Here is a 22746-nt window from a genome sequence, read left to right on the forward strand (position 1 = left end):
GATAAGTTCATTAGAATTACCTCTGCTGCAGAGGATAAGTTCATTAGAATTACCTCTGCTGCAGAGGATAAGTTCATTAGAGTTACCTGTGCTGCAGAGGATAAGTTCATTAGAGTTACCTCTGCTGCAGAGGATAAGTTCATTAGAGTTACCTCTGCTGCAGAGGATAAGTTCATTAGAGTTACCTCTGCTGCAGAGGATAAGTTCATTAGAGTTACCTCTGCTGCAGAGGATAAGTTCATTAGAGTTACCTCTGCTGCAGAGGATAAGTTCATTAGAGTTACCAGCCTCAGAAATTGCAGCCCAAATAAATACTTCACAGAGTTCAAGTAACAGACACATTTCAACATCAACTGTTCATAGGACACTACGTGAATCAGGCCTTCATGGTCAAATTGCTGAAAAAAAAACTACTAAAGGACACCAATAAGAAGAAGAGATGTGCTTGGGGCAAGAAACACGAGCAATGGACATTAGTCCGCTGGAAATCTGTCCTTTGGTCTGATGAGTCTAAATTTGAGATGTTTGGTTCCAACCTCCGTGTCTTTGTGAGGCGCAGAGTAGGTGAACGGATGATCTCTGCATGTGTGGTTCCCACCGTGAAGCATGAAGGAGGAGGAGTTAAGGTTTGGGTGTGCTTTTTTAGGAACACTGTCAGTGATGTATTTTAGAATTCAAGGCACACTTAACCAGCATGGCTACCACAGCATTCTGCAGCGAAACGCCGTCCCTTTTGGTTTGTGCTTAGTGGGACTATAATTTGTTTTTCGACAGGACAATGACCCAAGACACACCTCCAGGCTGTGTAAGGGCTATTTGACCAAGAAGGAGAGTGATGGAGTATTGGATATCAGAGCGACGTCAACTTACCGGCACTACGACCAGGAATACGACCTTCCCTAGGCAGATCCTTAGTTCAAACGATCCAAGGAATTTGAACTGATTTCAGGGTCTGACCCAAAACAACGTCGCCGCAGAAGAGGTAGACGGAGTGGCCTTCTGGTCAGACTTCGGAGGCACGCACACCACCCACCGCTTCCGAGTATATTACTTGCTAACGCCCAGTCTCTAGATAACAAGGTAGATGAAATTAGAGCAAGGGTTGCTTTCCAGAGAGACATCTGGGATTGTCACATCCAAATATAACAGTGTAGTTATTCCCTCCGCAAGGCAATCAAACAATCGAAATGTCAGCATAAGGACAAAGTGGAGTCGCAATTCAACGGCTCAGGTATGTGGCAGGGTCTACAGACAATCAGGGATTACGAAAACCAGCCAAAATAAAATTGCCCGCTTTGAGGATAGCACAGTGCCACCGACACGGCCTGCTAACAAGGACTACGTGAGTAAGACATGGCCGATGTGAGTAAGACATTTAAACGTGTCCTCAACGTCAACATTGAAGAGGTGACTCCGGGATGCTGGCCTTCTTGGCAGAGTTGCAAAGAAAAAGCCATATCTCAGACTAGCCAATAAAAATTAAAGATTAAGATGGGCAAAAGAACACAGACACTGGACAGAGGAACTCTGAGTATCCCTGAGTCGCCTCTTCACTGTTGAAGTTGAAACTGGTGTTTTGCGGGTACTATTTAATGAAGCTGCCAGTTGAGGACTTGTGAGGCATTGGTTTCTCAAACTAGACAGTCTAATTGTACTTGTCCTCTTGCTCAGTTGTGCACCGGGGCCTCCCACTCCTCTTTCCATTCTGATTAGAGCCAGTGAAGGGAGTAGTACACAGCGTTGTATGAGAGCTTCAGTTTCTTGGCAATTTCTCGCATGGAATAGCCTTAATTTCTCAGAACAAGAATAGACTGACGAGTTTCAGAAGAAATCATACCCACAAATGCTGATGCTCCAGATACTCAACTAGTCTAAATAAAGCCAGCTTTATTGCTTCTTTAATCAAAACAACAGTTTTCAGCTGTGCTAACATAATTGCAAAAGGGTTTTCTATTGGCTGATTTTTAATGGAATATCTACATAGGCGTACAGTTGCCCATTATCAGCAACCATCACTTCTGTGTTCCAATGGCACGTTGTGTTAGCTAATACAAGTTTATCATTTTCAAAAGGCTATCAATTAGCCCAATTTGGAGCAGGGTGAAAAAACTATTGTTACGAGGACTTTAGTGGTGTGAATAAATGTTTAAACAAATTGTGGGCTGATAAGTGTTCATTAAATTAAGAAGGGCTGAGTGGTGAATGGCAGGCAGCTCTCAGAGACAGAGAGAAGGAGAGAGACAGCACAGCGATGGAGAGAGACTGGGTCAGCAAGTTAACAGCTTGACGTCTGGGCTCTACTGAGGTAAAACTATTAAACACACACACTGCCTTGTAGGTAGTGTGTGTAGATCTGTGTGTTTGTTTTGCAACATTTCAGGCAACACCTGCTAACCGTCTCCACTTATGTTCCCACCTGTTTAACTAAACAGCGTATTAGGCTAACAGCCATTGTAAAAATTTATTCGAGAGAGAGAGAGAGAGAGGACAGCATGTCTCCTGAAGTGATGACATAACAAACAAGAGCTAAGGACTAAATAATTCTAATCTATTAGAAAAGAGAGGAGAGGGGAGAAATGGGGGGGGGTGATTAACCTGCTGGACCCAGGAGTCCCATGAAGTCTATTATTCAGTGATTCACAATAATCATCATAGCCTTGTCCTTTACCCCAGGACGTATTACTGAGCATGCACCTCAGCTCAGAGAGAGGTAGGGATAAAGTGAGGGGGGGTACATGAAGAAAGAGGAGGATCAGACAGAGAGGCTGATTTGTCCTGCGGCATAATAATCATGGAATAAAGAGAGGAGGTGACAGGAGGAGGGGGAAATGAGGAAAGGGAGACAGAGAAGGAGGGGAGAGAGAAAGAAGGAGGGGAGAGAGAAAGAAGGAGGGGAGAGAGAAGGGGGGTAGGGAAAGGGAGGGCAGAGAGAGAAGGGTGAAACCTAAAACTAGCAGCCTTATGACTGTCAACATACATGTAGGTGGCGATAAAGAAGAAACTGTGATTGCTTCGATCACGTGGATTGGGATATGTTCCGCACTGCGTCAAACAACAACATTGACGAATACGCTGATTCGGTGAGCGAGTTTATTAGCAAGTGCATCAGCGATGTCGTACCCACAGAAACTATTAAAACATTCCCAAACCAGAAACCGTGGATTGATGGCAGCATTCGCGCAAAACTGAAAGTGCGAACCACTGCTTTCAACCAGGGCAAGGTGACCGGAAACATAACCGAATACAAACAGTGTAGCTATTCCCTCCGCAAGGCAATCAAACAAGCTAAGCGTCAGTATAGAGACAAAGTTGCAGGTCCTACAGTCAAATATGGATTACAAAAAGAAAACCAGCCCCGTCGCGGACCAGGATGTCTTGCTCCCAGACAGACTAAACAACTTCTTTGCTCGCTTTGAGGACAATACAGTGCCACTGACACGGCCTACAACCAAAACCTGTGGACTCTCCTTCACTGCAGCCGACGTGAGTAAAACATTTAAACGTGTTAACCCTCGCAAGGCTGCAGGCCCCGACGGCATCCCCAGCCGCGTCCTCAGAACTGGCGGGTGTGTCCTTATCCCAGTCTGCTGTTCCGACATGCTTCAAGAGGGCCACCATTGTTCCTGTTCCCAAGAAAGCTAAGGTAACTGAGCTAAACGACTACCGCCCCGTAGCACTCACTTCCGTCATCATGAAGTGCTTTGAGAGACTAGTCAAGGACAATATCACCTCCACCCTACCCGACATACTAGACCCGCTCCAATTTGCTTACCGCCCCAATAGGTCCACAGACGACGCAATCGCAACCACACTGCACACTGTTCTAACCCATCTGGACAAGAGGAATACCTATGTGAGAATGCTGTTCATCGCCTACAGCTCAGCATTTAACACCATAGTACCCTCCAAACTCATCATCAAGCTCGAGAACCTGGGTCTCGACCCCGCCCTGTGCAACTGGGTACTGAACTTCCTGATGGGCCGCCCCCAGGTGGTGAGGGTAGGTAACAACATCTCCACCCCGCTGATCCTCAACACTGGGGCCCCACAGGGGTGCGTTCTGAGCCTTCTCCTGTACTCCCTGTTCACCCACGACTGCGTGGCCATGCACGCCTCCAACTCAATCATCAAGTTTGCAGATGACACTACAGTGGTAGGCTTGATTACCAACGACGACGAGACGGCCTACAGGGAGGAGGTGAGGGCCCTCGGAGTGTGGTGTTAGGAAAATAACCTCACACTCAACTTCAACTAAAACAAAGGAGATGATCGTGGACTTCAGGAAACAGCAGAGGGAGCACCCCCCTATCCACATCGACGGGACAGTAGTGGAGAGGGTAGTAAGTTTTAGGTTCCTCGGCGTACACATCACGGACAAACTGAATTGGTCCACCCACAGAAATTTGGTTTGTCACCAAAAGCACTCACAAACTTCTACAGATGCACAATCGAGAGCATCCTGTCGGGCTGTATCACCGCCTGGTATGGCAACTGCTCCGTCCACAACCGTAAGGCTCTCCAGAGGGTAGTGAGGTCTGCACAACGCATCATTACCTGCCCTCCAGGACACGTACACCACCCGATGTCACAGGAAGGCCATAAAGATCATCAAGGACAACAACCACCTGAGCCACTGCCTGTTCACCCCGCTACCATCCAGAAGGCGAGGTCAGTACAGGTGCATCAAAGCGGGGACCGAGAGACCATCTCAAGGCCATTGATCTCAAGGCCATCAGACTGTTAAACAGCCACTTTAATCATGCAAAAATTGATGTAAAAATGTATCACTAGCAACTTTAAATAATGCCACTTTTATGTTTACATTCCCTACATTACTCATCTCATATGTATATACTGTACTCTATACCATCTACTGCATCTTGCCTATGCTGTTCTATACCATCACTCATTCATATATTTTTATGTACATATTCTTCATCCCTTTACACTTGTGTGTATAAGGTAATTGTTGTGGAATTGTTAGGTTAGATAATTCATTGGTTATTTCTGCATTGTCAGATCTATAAGCACAATCATTTCGCTACACTCGCATTAACATCTGCTAACCATGTGTATGTGACCAATAACATTTGATTTGATTTGATCGTAACCTTGGCCCCTCCTCCACCCATTCAACAGGACTTTGGGGCTCTGCTGGGTGATGTTCTTTACATATTGCCTACTAGATGCCATTACTGGGCTTCTCAGACAGAGTGGGCAAGGTAAGAAAAGAAAAGAGAATAGTGTCTGCTTCAAACACACAGACACACACACCTTGTGTAGGTTGACAGCATATGGAGCAGGGTCCCAGGCCACCAGAGTCACGTTCTTATACAGGGAGCTGGTGTTGAAGCGGTGATCAGGATTGGCCAGGATCTGTTAAGGGGAGGAGTCAAAGTTGACACAGGAAACTAGATGCAGCATTGTAGTGCCCATCCAAATGGAATAGAAACTGAAATCTGGAAACTGACTATAGGTCTATAACCCCTAACCTGTAGAGTAATATAATATTAACTCTAGGTCTATAACCCCTAACCTGTAGAGTAATATAATATTAACTCTAGGTGTATAACCCCTAACCTGTAGAGTAATATAATATTAACTCTAGGTCTATAACCCCTAACCTGTAGAGTAATATAATATTAACTCTAGGTCTATAACCCCTAACCTGTAGAGTAATATAATATTAACTCTAGGTCTATAACCCCTAACCTGTAGAGTAATATAATATTAACTCTAGGTCTATAACCTCTAACCTGTAGAGTAATATAATATTAACTCTAGGTCTATAACCTCTAACCTGTAGAGTAATATAATATTAACTCTAGGTCTATAACCCCTAACCTGTAGAGTAATATAATATTAACTCTAGGTCTATAACCCCTAACCTGTAGAGTAATATAATATTAACTCTAGGTCTATAACCTCTAACCTGTAGAGTAATATAATATTAACTCTAGGTCTATAACCTCTAACCTGTAGAGTAATATAATATTAACTCTAGGTCTATAACCCCTAACCTGTAGAGTAATATAATATTAACTCTAGGTCTATAACCTCTAACCTGTAGAGTAATATAATATTAACTCTAGGTCTATAACCCCTAACCTGTAGAGTAATATAATATTAACTCTAGGTCTATAACCTCTAACCTGTAGAGTAATATAATATTAACTCTAGGTCTATAACCTCTAACCTGTAGAGTAATATAATATTAACTCCTGCATAACTATGTAATATAGTGATATAGTAGCTACATCAAATGTTAATTTTGTCTCTGGAACAAGAGAGAAGAAATTGGATTTCTTTCTTTCAGCATCTCTTGAGAGAATGGGAATGTGCGGTTAGGAACTCAATCACATAAAACTGACAGTATTTCAAACACATAAATGCATCCAAGTCGAACTGAAATCTCATCAGAAATATGTTTGATCGTTTTCACAGTGTTTCATTTCTTTACAACCGGTCAAACTGATGTCATTTGTAAATGGGAAGAATGGTATGTTTTCTCCCTGGCCCCTAAACATCCTTGTTGCACGAGAGAAGCAGAAATGAAAGAGAAAACTGGACCATTTCTGACATTCTGGTGAGCAGCGCTTTGTTTAGTCTTCTAGAGCAAGAAGTTATGACTGAAGAGAAGCTTCATGTATCTTATTATAGACGAGTTGACAAATAGCCTACCAAATGTCAGAAAATGATAACTAGAAAAATCTCAATTGGGCTTAAATAATTTTATAATAAGCACCCCATGTGAAAAATCCTTCCTTCATCCCTGACTGACACACACACACACACACACACACACACACACACACACACACACACACACACACACACACACACACACACACCTGCGAGTTAATGATGCGGATGGTGGTCTTGTTCCCCACGTCCCTCTCATAGCCCTCTGTAGGTGCTGTGTTGAACCGCAGAACTGCATCATGGGAATCTGGGGGTTAGGCAAAGACAACATAAGTCAATTTAATGTCACTGAACAAAGAAAATCCAATGCCACTCAACTAGGAAAATCAAATGCCACTCAGCTAGGAAAATCAAATGTCACTCAGCTAGGAAAATCAAATGCCACTCAGCTAGGAAAATCAAATGCCACTCAGCTAGGAAAATCAAATGTCACTCAGCTAGGAAAATCAAATGTCACTCAGCTAGGAAAATCAAATGTCACTCAGCTAGGAAAATCAAATGTCACTCAGCTAGGAAAATCAAATGTCACTCAGCTAGGAAAATCAAATGTCACTCAGCTAGGAAAATCAAATGCCACTCAGCTAGGAAAATCAAATGCCACTCAGCTAGGAAAATCAAATGTCACTCAGCTAGGAAAATCAAATGCTCACTCAGCTAGGAAAATCAAATGTCACTCAGCTAGGAAAATCAAATGTCACTCAGCTAGGAAAATCAAATGCCACTCAGCTAGGAAAATCAAATGCCACTCAGCTAGGAAAATCCAATGCCACTCAGCTAGGAAAATCCAATGCCACTCAGCTAGGAAAATCAAATGCCACTCAGCTAGGAAAATCCAATGCCACTCAGCTAGGAAAATCCAATGCCACTCAGCTAGGAAAATCAAGCATCATTCAATTTAGACAATCAAGTGTCATTAAACTAAGTCAAAGAGAAATATGGAAGGCCAATCAATCAAGTGCTCATAAAGGACCAGCTCCTAGATGGCATCCAACAGTTGGTCCAGACGGTTTACTCTGGTCAAATACTATGATTTAGCAGGTTAAGGTGGTGGCTCAGGGGAATTAGAACAAACAGGATTCACACACACACACACACGTTAACCTACGGCTCAAACAGACAAAGAGGGTTATATCCACAAAGATCCCAACATAGAGAGAAAGAGAGCGTGAGAGAGAGAGCATGAGTACCTGCATCTTATTTACCTCCTGAGACACTGCAGTTAAGCTGAAGCACTTCACTAGCAAGTCTCCCTGGCCTGAAAGAAGTGACCTCCCTCCCTCCATCCATAGAGACAGAAAAAGCCCTCTGCTTTCAGCCATAGTCAAAACACTTGAGCGGAATGACTGGTAAGCGTGAATAGCCATTTGACATGAACAATCCGGTACATGAACGATCTGGTGCAGGATTCAGCTCTGTTCTTTGTACATGACAGTATCACTACTCATAGACACAGAAAGAGCGCAGCCTTGTGGTCAACGTGTGTAACTGAAGGGACTTTGACAGGAACTGGTCTGCTCTTCCAGTATGAACTGTATGACCCATCATCAATCACCACCAGGAAACAACATTTTCAGACTGAACCTAGTCTAGTCTAGAGGCTATAAACAGGCTAGTACACAGCATAGAGACAGGGAGTGTGTCCTACTGGCCTGCACACACATGAACGTACACAGATACACACATAGGCCTCCACGCACGCACGCGCACACACAGTTATGATTGATGGTCATGGCTAAACTCAGCCACTCTTAATCAGTCTCTCTCCGCTGGTCGAGCAGTACATTGTAACTTCGGCAGGGCTACATGACACTAGGATGAACGATCATGTATGGTTGAGCTGACACTTCAAAGGATGGGCTTCCACAGCAAAGCTATCCTCCACTTCCTCAATGACACCAGTAAACCACGTGGAAGCTATTGGCATTCAGTAGATCAACACTTAGCTTAACCCCTGTGGACGGACTCCAAGTTCTCACTGACATTCAAAGAGTAGGTTTTGGTCTCCATGCCTCCAGCTCGTACGGCCGATGGACAGGACCATTTATTTGTCCCAGGACTATACCTGATAGAGTAATGTTACTGCATACACAGTCTTCATCTCAAAAGGTACTTCTTAGATTTCAAATGAACAGCCATGTACAAGCCACATGGTCATGGCTCTAAGAGTGACTAAGGTAAGTGATAGCCAATGAATGGGGGTCTATTGGAATTCGGAAGGACGGTGTGTGATAGGGGGTGGAAAGATGTGGAGGGAGAGAGCGGTGAGGTGGTGAGAGGACTTGAACATAAAAGGCCGTTGAGGGTGTTATTCCGTCAATTCACAACATGGTGGCAGCAAAACAGTACAGATGAAAACAGATTCAAAAGACCTCTCACTTTACGGACTATAATCCCAAACACACACACACACATACACACACACACACACACACACACACATACACACCTTGCCATGAAGGAAGGAAAGGATGGGAAGACAGGAAGGCATTTCCACCTCAGGAGTTCAGAAACACCTACTGGGACTATAAGGTTCTATCTAGATTTTGGTCAAAATGTAGTTATTGACATAGCCTTATTCCGTTCAGTGTTCTCTACCTAAATAGTATTATAAATACCATAATTCATGTTGTTAAGTTGAAAAGAATAAGATTTTTTTTTTTAAATAGCTGACACTGTTCAAACCAATGAGGGTTCTGAACTTTAAAGTCAACTATCTCAGAATTTTCTTTTAGCAGATAGAACCTTATAGTTCCAAGCTCTCAATTTGGCGTAACTAAGTGTGATCAATGTGGTTTTATTTCCTGTTCGGCAATCTATACAGTTAATTAAACTAGATTTGTCTCTTCTAACCTCACAGAGGTTCAATACTGAATGAGTTTATTATGTGGCTCATCACAAAGGCCTTTATCATGCAGGAGTTCCCCCTAGGCCGGTCGGTTGGTTGTTTGGTCAGTCGGTTGGTGAGTGGCCGTTGTTGCTTCTAGATGTTTCCACTTCACAATAACAGCACTTACAGTTGGCGGGGGCAGCTCTAATAGGGTAGACATTTGACAAACTGACTTGTTGGAAAGGTGGGATATTTTAATCTCTGTCACATATGGAACTGCTCGCATTAGGACCGCAGTTTAGAACTGGATATTTTCAGTGAATTGCATTTGGGAAAATATTTGAAAATAAGTTTTATTAGCTGCTTCATTACAGGAGTTGCATGTTCAATAAAGCCTTTTGACTGTGAGACAATAGGCTTGCCATTGTTGAATGTTTCCATTAACCTTTTGTGACTAGGGGGCAGTATTTTCATTTTTAGAAAAATAACGTTCCCGTAGTAAACGGGATATTTTGTCAGGACAAGATGCTAGAATATGCATATAATTGACAGCTTAGGATAGAAAACACTCTAACGTTTCCAAAACTGTAAAAATATTGTCTGTGAGTATAACAGAACTGATATTGCAGGCGAAAGCCTGAGAAAAATACAATCCGGAAGTGCCTCATGTTTTGAAAGCGCTGCGTTCCAATGCGTCCCTATTGAGCAGTGAATGGGCTATCAACCAGATTACTTTTTCTCCGTATTCCCCAAGGTGTCTACAGCATTGTGACATAGTTTTACGCATTTATGTTGAAGAATACCCGTAAGCGGCTACATTGTGCAACTGGTCACCTGATGGCTCCCAGAGTGATTCGAGTAAAATACAGAGGTAGCCATTATTCCAATCGGTCCTACTGAAAAACCAATCGTCCCGGTGGATATATTATCGAATAGATATTTGAAAAACACCTTGAGGATTGATTATAAACAACGTTTGCCATGTTTCTGTCGATATTATGGAGCTAATTTGGAATATTTTTCTGCGTTTTCGTGACTGCAATTTCCGGGGGATTTCTCAGCCAAACGTGAAGAACAAACGGAGCTATTTCCCCTACAAAAATAATATTTTTGGAAAAAAGGAACATTGGCTATCTAACTGGGAGTCTCGTGAGTGAAAACATCCGAAGCTCATCAAAGGTAAACGATTTACTTTGATTGCTTTTCTGATTTCCGTGACCAAGTTACCTGCTGCTAGCTGGACAAAATGCTATGCTAGGCTATCGATAAACTTACACAAATGCTTGTCTAGCTTTGGCTGTAAAGCATATTTTGAAAATCTGAGATGACAGGGTGATTAACAAAAGGCTAAGCTGTGTCTCGATTAGTTTCACTTGTGATTTTCATGAATATGAATATTTTCTAGGAATATTTATGTCCGTTGCGTTATGCTAATTAGTGTCAGTCGATGATTACGCTCCCTCATGCGGGATGGGGAGTCACTAGCTCTTAATGAAAAATGTCCTGTCCTTGTAAGCATGCATAGTATCAAAGAGGAAAAGGCAAAGCGAGAGGTTACACTCTCGCCAAAATCTGTCCTAAATAAGTCCAATGCGTTTCTATGGGCTTATTTTCGGCCTTCTCGCCTTGGGCCGGCTTCCATTGTAATGGCGGAAACATAAGCATCTCGTCAATATATACAGATCTCTGATAGTATTTAATGTTGGTCATGTCATTTTACTTTTTGAAAAAAAGAATACAGTTTGTTGACTGGGGGTCAGTTATTCTGCAGCAAAATTTACCAAAATTTGCATCCCTAATCTACATGGGTGATGTGAACGAACTTGATTTGTTACCAGTTGCTTTTCCCCCCCAAAGTGAGCCATCTGTCCCTGAGTTCACAGTCCCCGTACATCATACAGCCTCCAACACAGAGAACAGAACACACAAACACACACAGATAATGCAATGCAGTCGGCCAAAGTATTCTAAAAGTCTATAGAGGATCTCCAAACTAACTCATCAAGACCCTTCTGGGGATCTGATTGGCTTTGAATTACTTATGCCAAAGCCCTTTCAGCCAATCACAGAGATTGTTACTACAGGGTGACAGATGTCTGCTACTCAGTGTGTGAGAGACAGTATAGAGCCCAGGCCAAAACGTCTCTCTCTCTGCTACAATAAACTAATACTATGCTAGAGGCGAATGGGGAAGTCGATAGAGTGCCATGACAATTTGACTTTCCAATCAATGCTGTGGATGTCACGGCGTAAAGAGTCATCATTCTCCCCTCGCACAGACAGACTGCCACAGAGACAGGGTTGTCACAGAGAAAGTTGATCAGGATCAATGATGTATTTCACACTGACACACAGTCACAGCACAGTCACAACACAGTCACAACACAGTCACAACACAGTCACAACACAGTCACAACACATAGGGTATTATTCATTAGGGTATTACTTTAAAACATTTTATTTAACCTGTATTTAACTATTGGGTAAAGGGAAAACAGAGTTGTTGTTTTTTAATCTACTGTACCAATAAAAGTTTCCCAGTTCTCTTTAATCCCTTAATCCCATTTAACCTGCATCCCTCCATCACCCTGCCTTCGATCTCTTTCCCTCCCTTCTCTCTCCCCCTCCTCTGCTCCCCTCTACCTCTTTTCCCTCCCCTCCCTGACCCCTCTACCTTCCACTCACCGATCTCCTTCCCCAGGCCTGAGTGCAAAATAGCCCCAGCAGAGGTCACCACAGCACAGCTCCTAAAGCCTCTCTGGCCCCCTTGTCTGTAGAGCTGCTCCAGGGCCAGGCGCGGTACCAAGCGGGCCCAGCCCAGTGAAGAGAAAGGCTGCTCAGACCCGTCCAGCGTCCTCAGCCGGGCCTGGTCTTTCAGCTCACACAGTAGTTCCCTGGAGCTCTGAGCAGCTCGCCGGCCTCCTTTATAGGATACATGGTGCTTGTTGGCACTCAGGTAGTCCCGCTTGGCGCGCTGCAGTCGCGGGGACAGCATCCCAGAGGACACTTTTCCCCGCCAGAGTCGCTGCATCAGTGAGGCAGACTTGGAGGAGTAGTCTGCCTCTAAACCCTCCTCTTCTTTTCCTCGCCTCTCACCCCCATGATCCCCCACCATGATCCACCTCTTGTGGCTTTTGTTCGTCTCTACCCCCTCCTCATCCTCTTCATCCTCACGTGAGGACCGGCGTGTGGTTCGGTTGGGCCCCCGGCCAGCCGTCCAGGCAGTTCTCTCACTGTTTCGAGTTACTGTCTGGTCGGAGTGGGAACCCACGTTCTCCGTGCTAGAGGAGGACCAGGCAGCCAGGGTCTGGGCGTCCAGGTAGTCCTGCTGCTGGCGGCTGCCCCCCTCAGTCTCTTGGCTGGTCCCGTAGCTCAGCTCCAGGCCAGGCTCAGGAGTGGTGGAGGAGGAGCTAGGCTCGGAGTCTGGGTAATGGTTAGGGTCTTGGTCGGGATATTCTGTGGTAAAGGTGTTGTAGGTGGGTTCGGGCTGGGAGCCCATGATGGAGCGGTGCTGCTGGTGGGAGGCGCCTTGGATGGAGGCCAGGCGCCGTGTGTCGGGGTGCTGGGAGAGCGAGGAGCTGGCGGAGGTCAGGGGCTCGTTGTGCACAGGGGTATCCAGGAAGTAGGAGAGCAGAGCCAGGAAGAGGAGGGCCCATGCCAACATGCCCACCAACAGCAGCCTCCGCCACTGACGCATACTGGACTTCATCTCCTTAAAATCTCTCACACACCTATAAGCACACCAGGCCAGCTCCAATCAGCAGTCAGAAGCCAGGACACAGCAGAGAGGACAGCCGGAGGGCCTGCAGAGGTGAGAGGTCAAAGGTGACAGTTAGTCTTCACCTTAAGTGGACCTGAATGTTTTGACTTTGATTAAAATAAATCCCCAGTCTTTTCAGATGTATTGGTATTGGTGTGTGTGTGTGTGTGTGTGTGTGTGTGTGTGTGTGTGTGTGTGTGTGTGTGTGTGTGTGTGTGTGTGTGTGTGTGTGTGTGTGTGTGTGTGTGTGTGTGTGTGTGTGTGTCTTATTGTCTTTTCCTAGACTTACCTCACCTGGTGTCCCTATACCATCTGGTGCCCCTATATATAATTTGGGCTTCTCAAACTAACGTGGAAATTCTGGTAATATCTGAAACTTGGCTAAAGAAGACTGTGCCGGATACTGACGTGTCTCTGGCTGGTTATAGATCTGGCAGAGGTGAAGGTGTCGTCAGATTTACAAAAGACAACTTACATTTTCAACATGTGCTCTTCGCCAATTGTCTGACTTGCTATTTAATTTGGTGAATCTGAAAGATTCATTTTGGGTGATATTAATCTGGATTAGTTCATGTCAGTTTCTGATATGCTGATATCTTTCAGCCTCATTTGATAACTGAACGAAGCCGCCTCAACTTTAAACACACTGAAGAATCTATTTTACAGTGCCTTGCAAAAGTATTCATAGCCCTTGGAGTTTTTCCTATTTTGTTAAAAATACGTGCACTTGTATTCACCCGATATGCTATGAAGCCCCTAAATAAGATCTGGTGCAACCAATTATCTTCAGAAGTCAAAGAATTAGTTAAATAAACTCCACCTGTGTGCCTTCTAAGTGTCACATGACCTGTCACAAAAGGCCCCAGAGTCTGCAACACCACTAAGCAAGGGGCACTACCAAGCAAGCGGCACCATGAAGACCAAGGAGCTCTCCAAACAGGTCAGGGACAAAGTTGTGGAGAGGTACAGATAAGGGATGGGTTATAAAAAAATATCAGAATCTTTGAACATCCCACGGAGCACCTTTAAATCCATTATACATTTTTTTAAAGAATATGGCACCGCAACAAACCTGCCAAGAGAGGGCTGCCCACCAATACTCATGGACCAGGCAAGGAGGGTATTAATCAGAGGCAACAAAGAGACCAAAGATAACCCTGAAGGAGCTGCAAAGTTCCACAGCGGAGAATGGAGTATCTGTCCATAGGACCACTTTAAGCCATACACTCCACAGAGCTGGGCTTTACGAAAGATTAGTCAGAAAAAAAGCCATTGTTTAAAGAAGAAAATAAGCAAACACGTTTGCGCGTCGCCAAAAGGCATGTGGGAGACCCCCAAACATATGGAAGAAGGTACTCTTTTCAGATCTGATTTTTCTCCCCTTTGGACATCAAGGAAAACGCTATGTCTGGCGCAAACCCAACACCTCTCATCACCCCGAGACACCATCCCCACAGTGAAGCACGGTGGTGGCAGCATCATGAGGGGGGACGTTTTTCCATTGGCAGGGACTGGGAAACAGGTCAGAATTGAAGGAATGATGGATGGTGCTAAATACAGGGAAATTCTTGAGAGAAACCTGTTTCAGTCTTCCAGAGATTTGAGACTGGGACGGAGGTTCACTTTCGAGCAGGACAATGACCCTAAGCATACTGCTAAAGTAACACTTGGGTGGTTTAAGGGGAAACATTTAAATGTCTTGGAATGGCCTAGTCAAAGCCCAGACCTCAATCCAATTGAGAATCTGTGGTATGACTTAAAGATTGCTGTACACCAGCGGAACCCATCCAACTTGAAGGAGCTGGAGCAGTTCTGCCTTGAAGAATGGGCAAAAATCTGAGTGGCTAGATGTGCCCAGCTTATAGAGACATACCCAAAGAGACCACTCTCTGGCAACTTGTCTGGACCTCTGGCAATCTCTATGGGGGTACCACAGGGTTAAATTCTCGGGCCGACTCTTTTCTCTGTATATACAGTGCCTTGTAAACAAAAGAAAGTATTCGCTACACAAACCGCACAATAAAATATAAAACCCCCATCTTGAACTTTGCCCATAATCACCTTTTTTGGATTAAATCGCCACATTTCAGGCTTCAAACATAAAGATATAAAACTGTATTTTTTTTAGTATAACTACACGAAGAATCAACAACAAAAATGTGGGACACAATCATGAAGTGGAACGACATTTATTGATCCTGATATTTCAAACTTTTTTTCAACAAATCAAAAACTGAAAAAGACGTTGGTCACAGCGTGCAAAATTATTCAGCCCCTGGCCTTAAGTTAATACTTTGTAGCGCCACCTTTTGCTGCGATTACAGCTGTAAGTCGCTTGGGGTATGTCTCTATCAGTTTTGCACATCGAGAGACTGACATTTTTCCCATTCCTCCTTGCAAAACAGCTCGAGCTCAGTGAGGTTGGATGGAGAGCATTTGTGAACAGCAGTTTTCAGTTCTTTCCACAGATTCTCGATTGGATTCAGGTCTGGACTTTGACTTGGGCCATTCTAACACCTGGATATGTTTATTTTTGAACCATTCCATTGTAGATTTTGCTTTATGTTTTGGATCATTGTCTTGTTGGAAGACAAATCTCCGTCCCAGTCTCAGGTCTTTTGCAGACTCCATCAGGTTTTCTTCCAGAATGGTCCTGTATTTGGCTCCATCCATCTTCCCATCAATTTTAACCATCTTCCCTGTCCCTGCTGAAGAAAAGCAGACCCAAACCATGATGCTGCCACCACCATGTTTGACAGTGGGGATGGTGTGTTCAGGGTGATGAGCTGTGTTGCTTTTACACCAAACATAACGTTTTGCATTGTTGCCAAAAAGTTCAATTTTGGTTTCATCTGACCAGAGCACCTTCTTCCACGTGTTTGGTGTGTCTCCCAGGTGGCTTGTGGCAAACTTTAAACGACACTTTTTATGGATATCTTTAAGAAATGGCTTTCTTCTTGCCACTCTTCCATAAAGGCCAGATTTGTGCAATATACAACTGATTGTTGTCCTATGGACAGAGTCTCCCACCTCAGCTGTAGATCTCTGCAGTTCATCCAGAGTGATCATGGGCCTCTTGGCTGCATCTCTGATCAGTCTTCTCCTTGTATGAGCTGAAAGTTTAAAGGGACGGCCAGGTCTTGGTAGATTTGCAGTGGTCTGATACTCCTTCCATTTCAATATTATTGCTTGCACAGTGCTCCTTGGGATGTTTAAAGCTTGGGAAATCTTTTTGTATCCAAATCCGGCTTTAAACTTCTTCACAACAGTATCTCGGACCTGCCTGGTGTGTTCCTTGTTCTTCATGATGCTCTCTGCGCTTTTAACGGACCTCTGAGACTATCACAGTGCAGGTGCATTTATACGGAGACTTGATTACACACAGGTGGATTGTATTTATCATCATTAGTCATTTAGGTCAACATTGGATCATTCAGAGATCCTCACTGAACTTCTGGAGAGAGTTTGCTGCACTGAAAGTAAAGGGGCTGAATAATTTTGCACGCCCAATTTTTCAGTTTTTCATTTGTTAAAAACGTTTGAAATATCCAATAAATGTCGTTCCACTTCATGATTGTGTCCCACTTGTTGTTGATTCTTCACAAAAAAATACAGTTTTATATCTTTATGTTTGAAGCCTGAAATGTGGCAAAAGATCGCAAAGTTCAAGGGGGCCGAATACTTTCGCAAGGCACTGTATCAATGATGTCGCTCTTGCTGCGGGCGATTCCCTGATAAACCTCTATGCAGACGACACCATTCTGTATACTTCTGGCCCTTCCTTGTACACTGTGCTAACTAACCTCCAAACGAGCTTCAATGCCATACAACACTCCTTCCGTGGCATCCAACTGCTCTTAAACGCTAGTAAAACCAAATGCATGCTTTTCAACCGTTTGTTGCCCGCACCCGCCCGCCCGACTAGCATCACCACCTTGGACGGTTCCGACCTATGTGGACAACTATAAATACCTAGGTGTCTGGCTAGACTGTTAACTCTCTTTCCAGACTCATATTCAACATCTCCAATCAAAAATCAAATCTAGAATCGGCTTTCTATTTCGCAACAAAGCCTCCTTCACTCACGCCGCCAAACGTACCCTAGTAAAACTGACTATCCTACCGATCCTCGACTTTGGCAATGTCATCTACAAAATAGCTTCCAATACTCTAATCAGCAAACTGGATGCAGTCTATCACAGTGCCATCCGTTTTGTTACCAAATCACCTTATACCACCCACCACTGCGACCTGTCTAGTCGGCTGGCACTCGCTACATATTCATCACCAGACCCATTGGCTCCGGGTTATCTATAACTCTATGCTAGGTAAAGCTCCGCCTTATCTCAGTTCACTGGTCACGATAACAACACCCACCCGTAGCACACGTTCCAGCAGGTATATCTCACTGAGCATCCCCAAAGCCAACATCTCATTTGGCCGCCTTTCCTTCCAGTTCTCTGCTGCCAGTGACTGGAACGAATTGCAAAAATCGCTGAAGTTGGAGACTTTTATTTCCCTCACCAACTTTAAACATCAACTATCTGAGCAGCTAAACGATCGCTGTGGCTGTACATAGTCCATCTGTAAATAGCCCACCCAATCTACCTACCTCATCCCCATACTGTTTTTATTTGATTTACTTTTCTGCTCTTATGCACACCAGTATCTCTACTTGCACATGATCATCTGATCATTTATCACTCCAGTGTTAATCTGCTAAATTGTAATTATTTGCCTACCTCCTCATGCCTTTTGCACACAATGTATATAGACTATTTTTTTTCTACTGTGTTATTGACTTGTTTATTGTTTACTCCATGTGTAACTCTGTGTTGTTGTCTGTTCACACTGCTATGCTTTATCTTGGCCAGGTCGCAGTTGTAAATGAGAACTTGTTCTCAACTAGCCTACCTGGTTAAATAAAGGTGAAATAAAAAAATGAAAAAATCTCTACTTGCACATCATCATCTGCTCATTTATCACTCCACTGCTAAATTGTAATTATTTTCTCCTATGGCCTATTTATTGCCTACCTCCTCATGCCTTTTGCACACAATGTATATATACTTTCTTTTTTCTACTGTGTCATTGACTTGTTTATTGTGTTATTGGCTTGTTTATTGTTTACTCCATGTGTAACTCTGTTGTTGTCTGTTCACACTGCTTTGCTTTATCTTGTCCAGGTCGCAGTTGTAGATGAGAACTTGTTCTCAACTAATCTACCTGGTTAAATATAGGTGAAATAAAAAAATAAAAGACTTGCAACTGTAATTTCTGCAAAAGGTGGCTCAGCAAAGTATTGACTTGGGGGGGTGAATAGTTATGCACGCTCAAGTTCCGTTTTTTTTTTCTTATATGGTGTTTGTTTCACAATTAAAAATATTTTGCATCTTCAAAGTGGTAGGCATGTTGTGTAAATCAAATGTTACAAACCTCCCAAAAATCTATTTTAATTCCAGGTTGTAAGGCAACAGAATAGGAAAAATGCCAAGGGGGGTGAATACTTTCACATGCCACTGTACATATTATTTTGACAAATGCCCTTTATAAGTATACAGCCAATGGAATTTTTGTTAATGAGTTTAGTCACCTTTGTCCGTTGCCTGCATAAGAGATGGAAAGCTACCTAAATCTTGGCCTCATATTATTACAAAGAGAAATCATAGGAATTTCAATGAGCAACAATTCTTGTCTGATCTGGGAATGTATGAATGGGGGGATTGTGTCAGATATCTCTGACTTGGATCAGGCCCTAAATTGTTTTACTTATTTGCTCTATTGCAGATAAGCATGCTCCGTTCAAGAAACTTAGGGTAAGGGACAGACTATTATGGCCTACAAAGGGAAGACCAGCCGCGAGCTTCCCAGTGACACAAGGATTCCAGACGTGATAAATGACTTCTATGCGCGCTTCGAGGCAAGCAACACTGAGGCATGCATGAGAGCACCAACTGTTCTGGATGACTGTGTGATCATGCTCTTCATAGCAGATGAGTAAGACCTTTAAACAGGTCAACATTCACAAGGCCAGACAGATTACCAGGACGTTTTGCAAGTGTCATCACTTCACTGCATTGTCAGAACTAGAAGCACAAGCATTTCGCTACCCTCGCATTAACATCTGCTAACCATGTGTATGTGACAAATACATTTGATTTGATTTCACTGACATTTTCCACCAGACCCTGACCGAGTCTGTAATACCTACATGTTTCAAGCAGGCCACCATAGTCAATGTGCCCAAGAATGCCATGGTAACCTGCTGAAATGACTATCGACCCGTAGAACTCACGTCTGTAGCAATGAAGCGCTTTGAAAGGCTGGTCAGGGCTTACATCAACACCATTATCCCAGAAATCCTAGACCCACTCCAGTTCGCATACCGCCCCAATAGATCCACAGATGACACAATCTCTATTGCACTCCACACTGCCCTTTCCCACCTGGACAAAAGTAACACGTATGTGAGAATGCTGTTCATTGACTACAGCTTAGCTGTCAGCACCATAGTGTGCTCAAAGCTCATCACTAAACTCATCACTAAGCTAAGGACCCTGGGACTAAACATCTCCCTCTGCAACTGGATCCTGGATTTTCTGACGGCCGGCCCCAGGTGGTAAGGGTAGGCAGCAACATCTTCCACGCTGATCCTCAACACAGAGGCCCCTCAGGGGTGCATGCTTAGTCCCCTCCTGTACTCCCTGTTCCCCCACAACTGTGTGACCAAGCACAACTCCAACACCATCATTGAGTTTGCCAACGACAATGGTGGTAGGCAACGTCGAGACAGCCGATAGGGAGGAGGTCAGAGACCTGGCCGTGTGGTGCCAGGACAACAACCTCTCCCACAATGTGATTAAGACAAAGGAGATGATCGTGGACTAGAGGAAAAGGAGGGCCAAGCAAACCACCATTCACATCGATGAGACTGTAGTGGAGCAGGTCGAGAGCTCCAACTTTCTTGGTGTCCACATCACCAACAAACTATCATGTTCCAAACACACCTATGACAGACTGTCGTGAAGAGGGCAAGACAACGCCTATTCGCCCTCAAGAGACTGAAAAGCTTTGGCATGGGTCCTTATATCTTCAAAATGTTCTACAGCTACACCATCTAGAGCATCCTGGTTGCATCACTGCCTGGTATGGCAAATGCTCGGCATCCGCCCGCACGGCACTACAGAGGGTAGTGCGTACAGCCCAGTACATCACTGGGGGCAAACTTCCTACCATCCAGAACCTCTATACCAGGCGATGTCAGAAGAAGGCCAACAAAATTGCCAAAGACTCCAGCCACCTTAGTCAAATACTGTTCTCTCTGCTACTGCACGGCAAGCGGTACCAGAGTGCCAAGTCTATGTCCAAAATGTTCCTTAACAGCTTCTACCCTCAAGCCATAAGACTGCTGAACAGTACTATTTGCATTGACCCCCTTTTTTTACACTGCTGCTGCTACTCGCTGTTTATTTTCTATGCAAAGTCACTTTAGTTTATTTAGTAAATATTTTCTTAACTCTTATTTTTCTAAAAACTGCATTGTTGGTTAAGGGCTTTTAAGTAAGCATTTAATAGTAAGCGCTACACCTGTTGTAGTCAGCGCATGTGACAAATAACATTTTATTTGAAAATCTAAATCAATATTCTTCTTGAACTGTGTATCTGAGAATTTTGGGAATCCAGCTGCCTTCTGGAAGGGAGTCAAATCTCTGAAACAAAACTCCACCCCCTCATTACCCCAGCAGGGTATGACAGCCTCTGGTCCCATAACAGATAAGACAGGCGTTCTAGACTATAATTTTACAGATGCTTAATGAAAACGTTTTTGGGAGATGCGATGGATCATTGGGGATCATTCAATTCTCCCTTTCTTTTGTGGTTCAGTGAAATCATCGCATGTGAAGAGTCAACTCATTTAATTAAAGCTCATAACTAAATTGTTTTTTAAATTTATATTAGAAGGATTTAATCATTTGCAATTATGTCTACTTATAAGGTAAAATGTTTATGTTTCTGTCTCCATATGATATGGTAAATATATCCAATGCAAAAAACATCTACATTTAAATGGCATTAATATTAATTTGCATATATTTCCGTTAATTCCCATATATTCCTGTTCATTCCCATATATTCCCAATCATTTCTACCAAAAGTGCCCATCATTGGTAACTTTTTGTATATAAAGAGGTTCTTCAGAGACTCCCCCCACTACATTAGCTCACGTACTAACTGGAGATCCAGCCATTTTCACACCGGCTCTCTGGACTGGCTGCTTCTGGAGGTTCATATGTCTCCACTGAAGTCAGTGAAAATGTTTTTAGTTTTTATGCCCCAGCTCATGGAATAGCCTTCAGGCTGCCTTGAAATTAGACTCGCTTCTCTCCATTGGACAGGACAGTTTAGATTGAGTTGGAAGGAGGTGATATGTGAGAGTTGTTTGTTTTGATGAATCTTGTTGTATTTATGGTATGTTCACAGGGCTCCCTAGGAAATGAAACCCTGGTCTCAATGGTGACCCACCCTGTATAAATAACACATTTTATAAAAATGTAAATAAATGTATTACAGTCCATGTGTCTTCCAGAAGAAAATGGGGCACTGGGAAATAAAAGGTACTAATTAGCGAGGAGACATCACACATGAGAGTTTGTGTTAGTTTATTACCAATAACTAACTACAGTGAACAACATTACAGTTCGGGTGAAAAGCTTAAGCCGTTAGGGTTAGCAGAAGTTAGAAAGGGGAACCTTTGCTTTAGGAAATGTACAAAACGTTGTGGCCAGTGACAGTCCTTGTCAACAGTGTGCCCAACTGGTGAACTGAAGTCAGGTGCAGGTGAGCAGAGATGAGTGAACAGGCACACTTTATTTGGCAGACGGAAAACAGTCAGAAGCAACTGCGTAACTCCACTCCCGCCAAAGGCAAAAGCGAATAGCGCACTCATCACACAAATAATGTACAGCATACAATACCACGGGTTCCAAACCAGACCCGGCGAAAAACCAGCATGAATCGTCACACATGACACGTAACGAACAATTACACACACAGACATGGGGGGGAACAGAGGATAATATACACGTAAAGTTTATTTCCATCCTGACTTTTACATAAATCCTTTGTATTGGTGTAGACTTGACGGACCAGATGGGACTCATTCCCTCCCAAACCAAAAGGAGAAACCAATGTTTTCTCTGGTAGGCACAACCTACCTGGCACCCCTATAAATAATAACCTCAAGTCAAAACCGTTACAATGTATAGCAGCCGTTTTAAATCAGACCTGTGAACAAGTATTTTAAATCTGCCTGAAAAAAAAAATCATTAACCTTTTATGATGGCAATAACGTCCTTATTTGCTGTGTACTTTAGAAGTATTGGAATTAGGCCAATGGTATCTAAAGGAAATACACTGAACAGAAAGATAAACACAACATCTGAAGTGTTGGTCCCAT

General features: G+C 43.6%; 1 protein-coding gene across 1 annotated transcript in view; it reads right to left on the reverse strand.

Annotated features, from left to right (window-relative positions):
- Positions 1–22746, reverse strand: part of st6gal2a (ST6 beta-galactosamide alpha-2,6-sialyltranferase 2a) — a 72595-nt gene that overhangs the window by 21015 nt on the left and 28834 nt on the right. Inside the window, exons 2-4 of the mRNA XM_024410210.2 lie at positions 12215–13332; positions 6852–6949; positions 5275–5376 (exon numbers count right to left, since the gene is read on the reverse strand). Of these exons, the coding sequence (XP_024265978.2) occupies positions 5275–5376; positions 6852–6949; positions 12215–13238 (1224 nt within the window). The 5' untranslated portion in view covers positions 13239–13332. The remainder of the gene's footprint in view (positions 1–5274; positions 5377–6851; positions 6950–12214; positions 13333–22746) is intronic.

The sequence above is a fragment of the Oncorhynchus tshawytscha genome, linkage group LG03, assembly GCF_018296145.1.
Source record: "Oncorhynchus tshawytscha isolate Ot180627B linkage group LG03, Otsh_v2.0, whole genome shotgun sequence".
Lineage (NCBI taxonomy): Eukaryota > Metazoa > Chordata > Actinopteri > Salmoniformes > Salmonidae > Oncorhynchus > Oncorhynchus tshawytscha.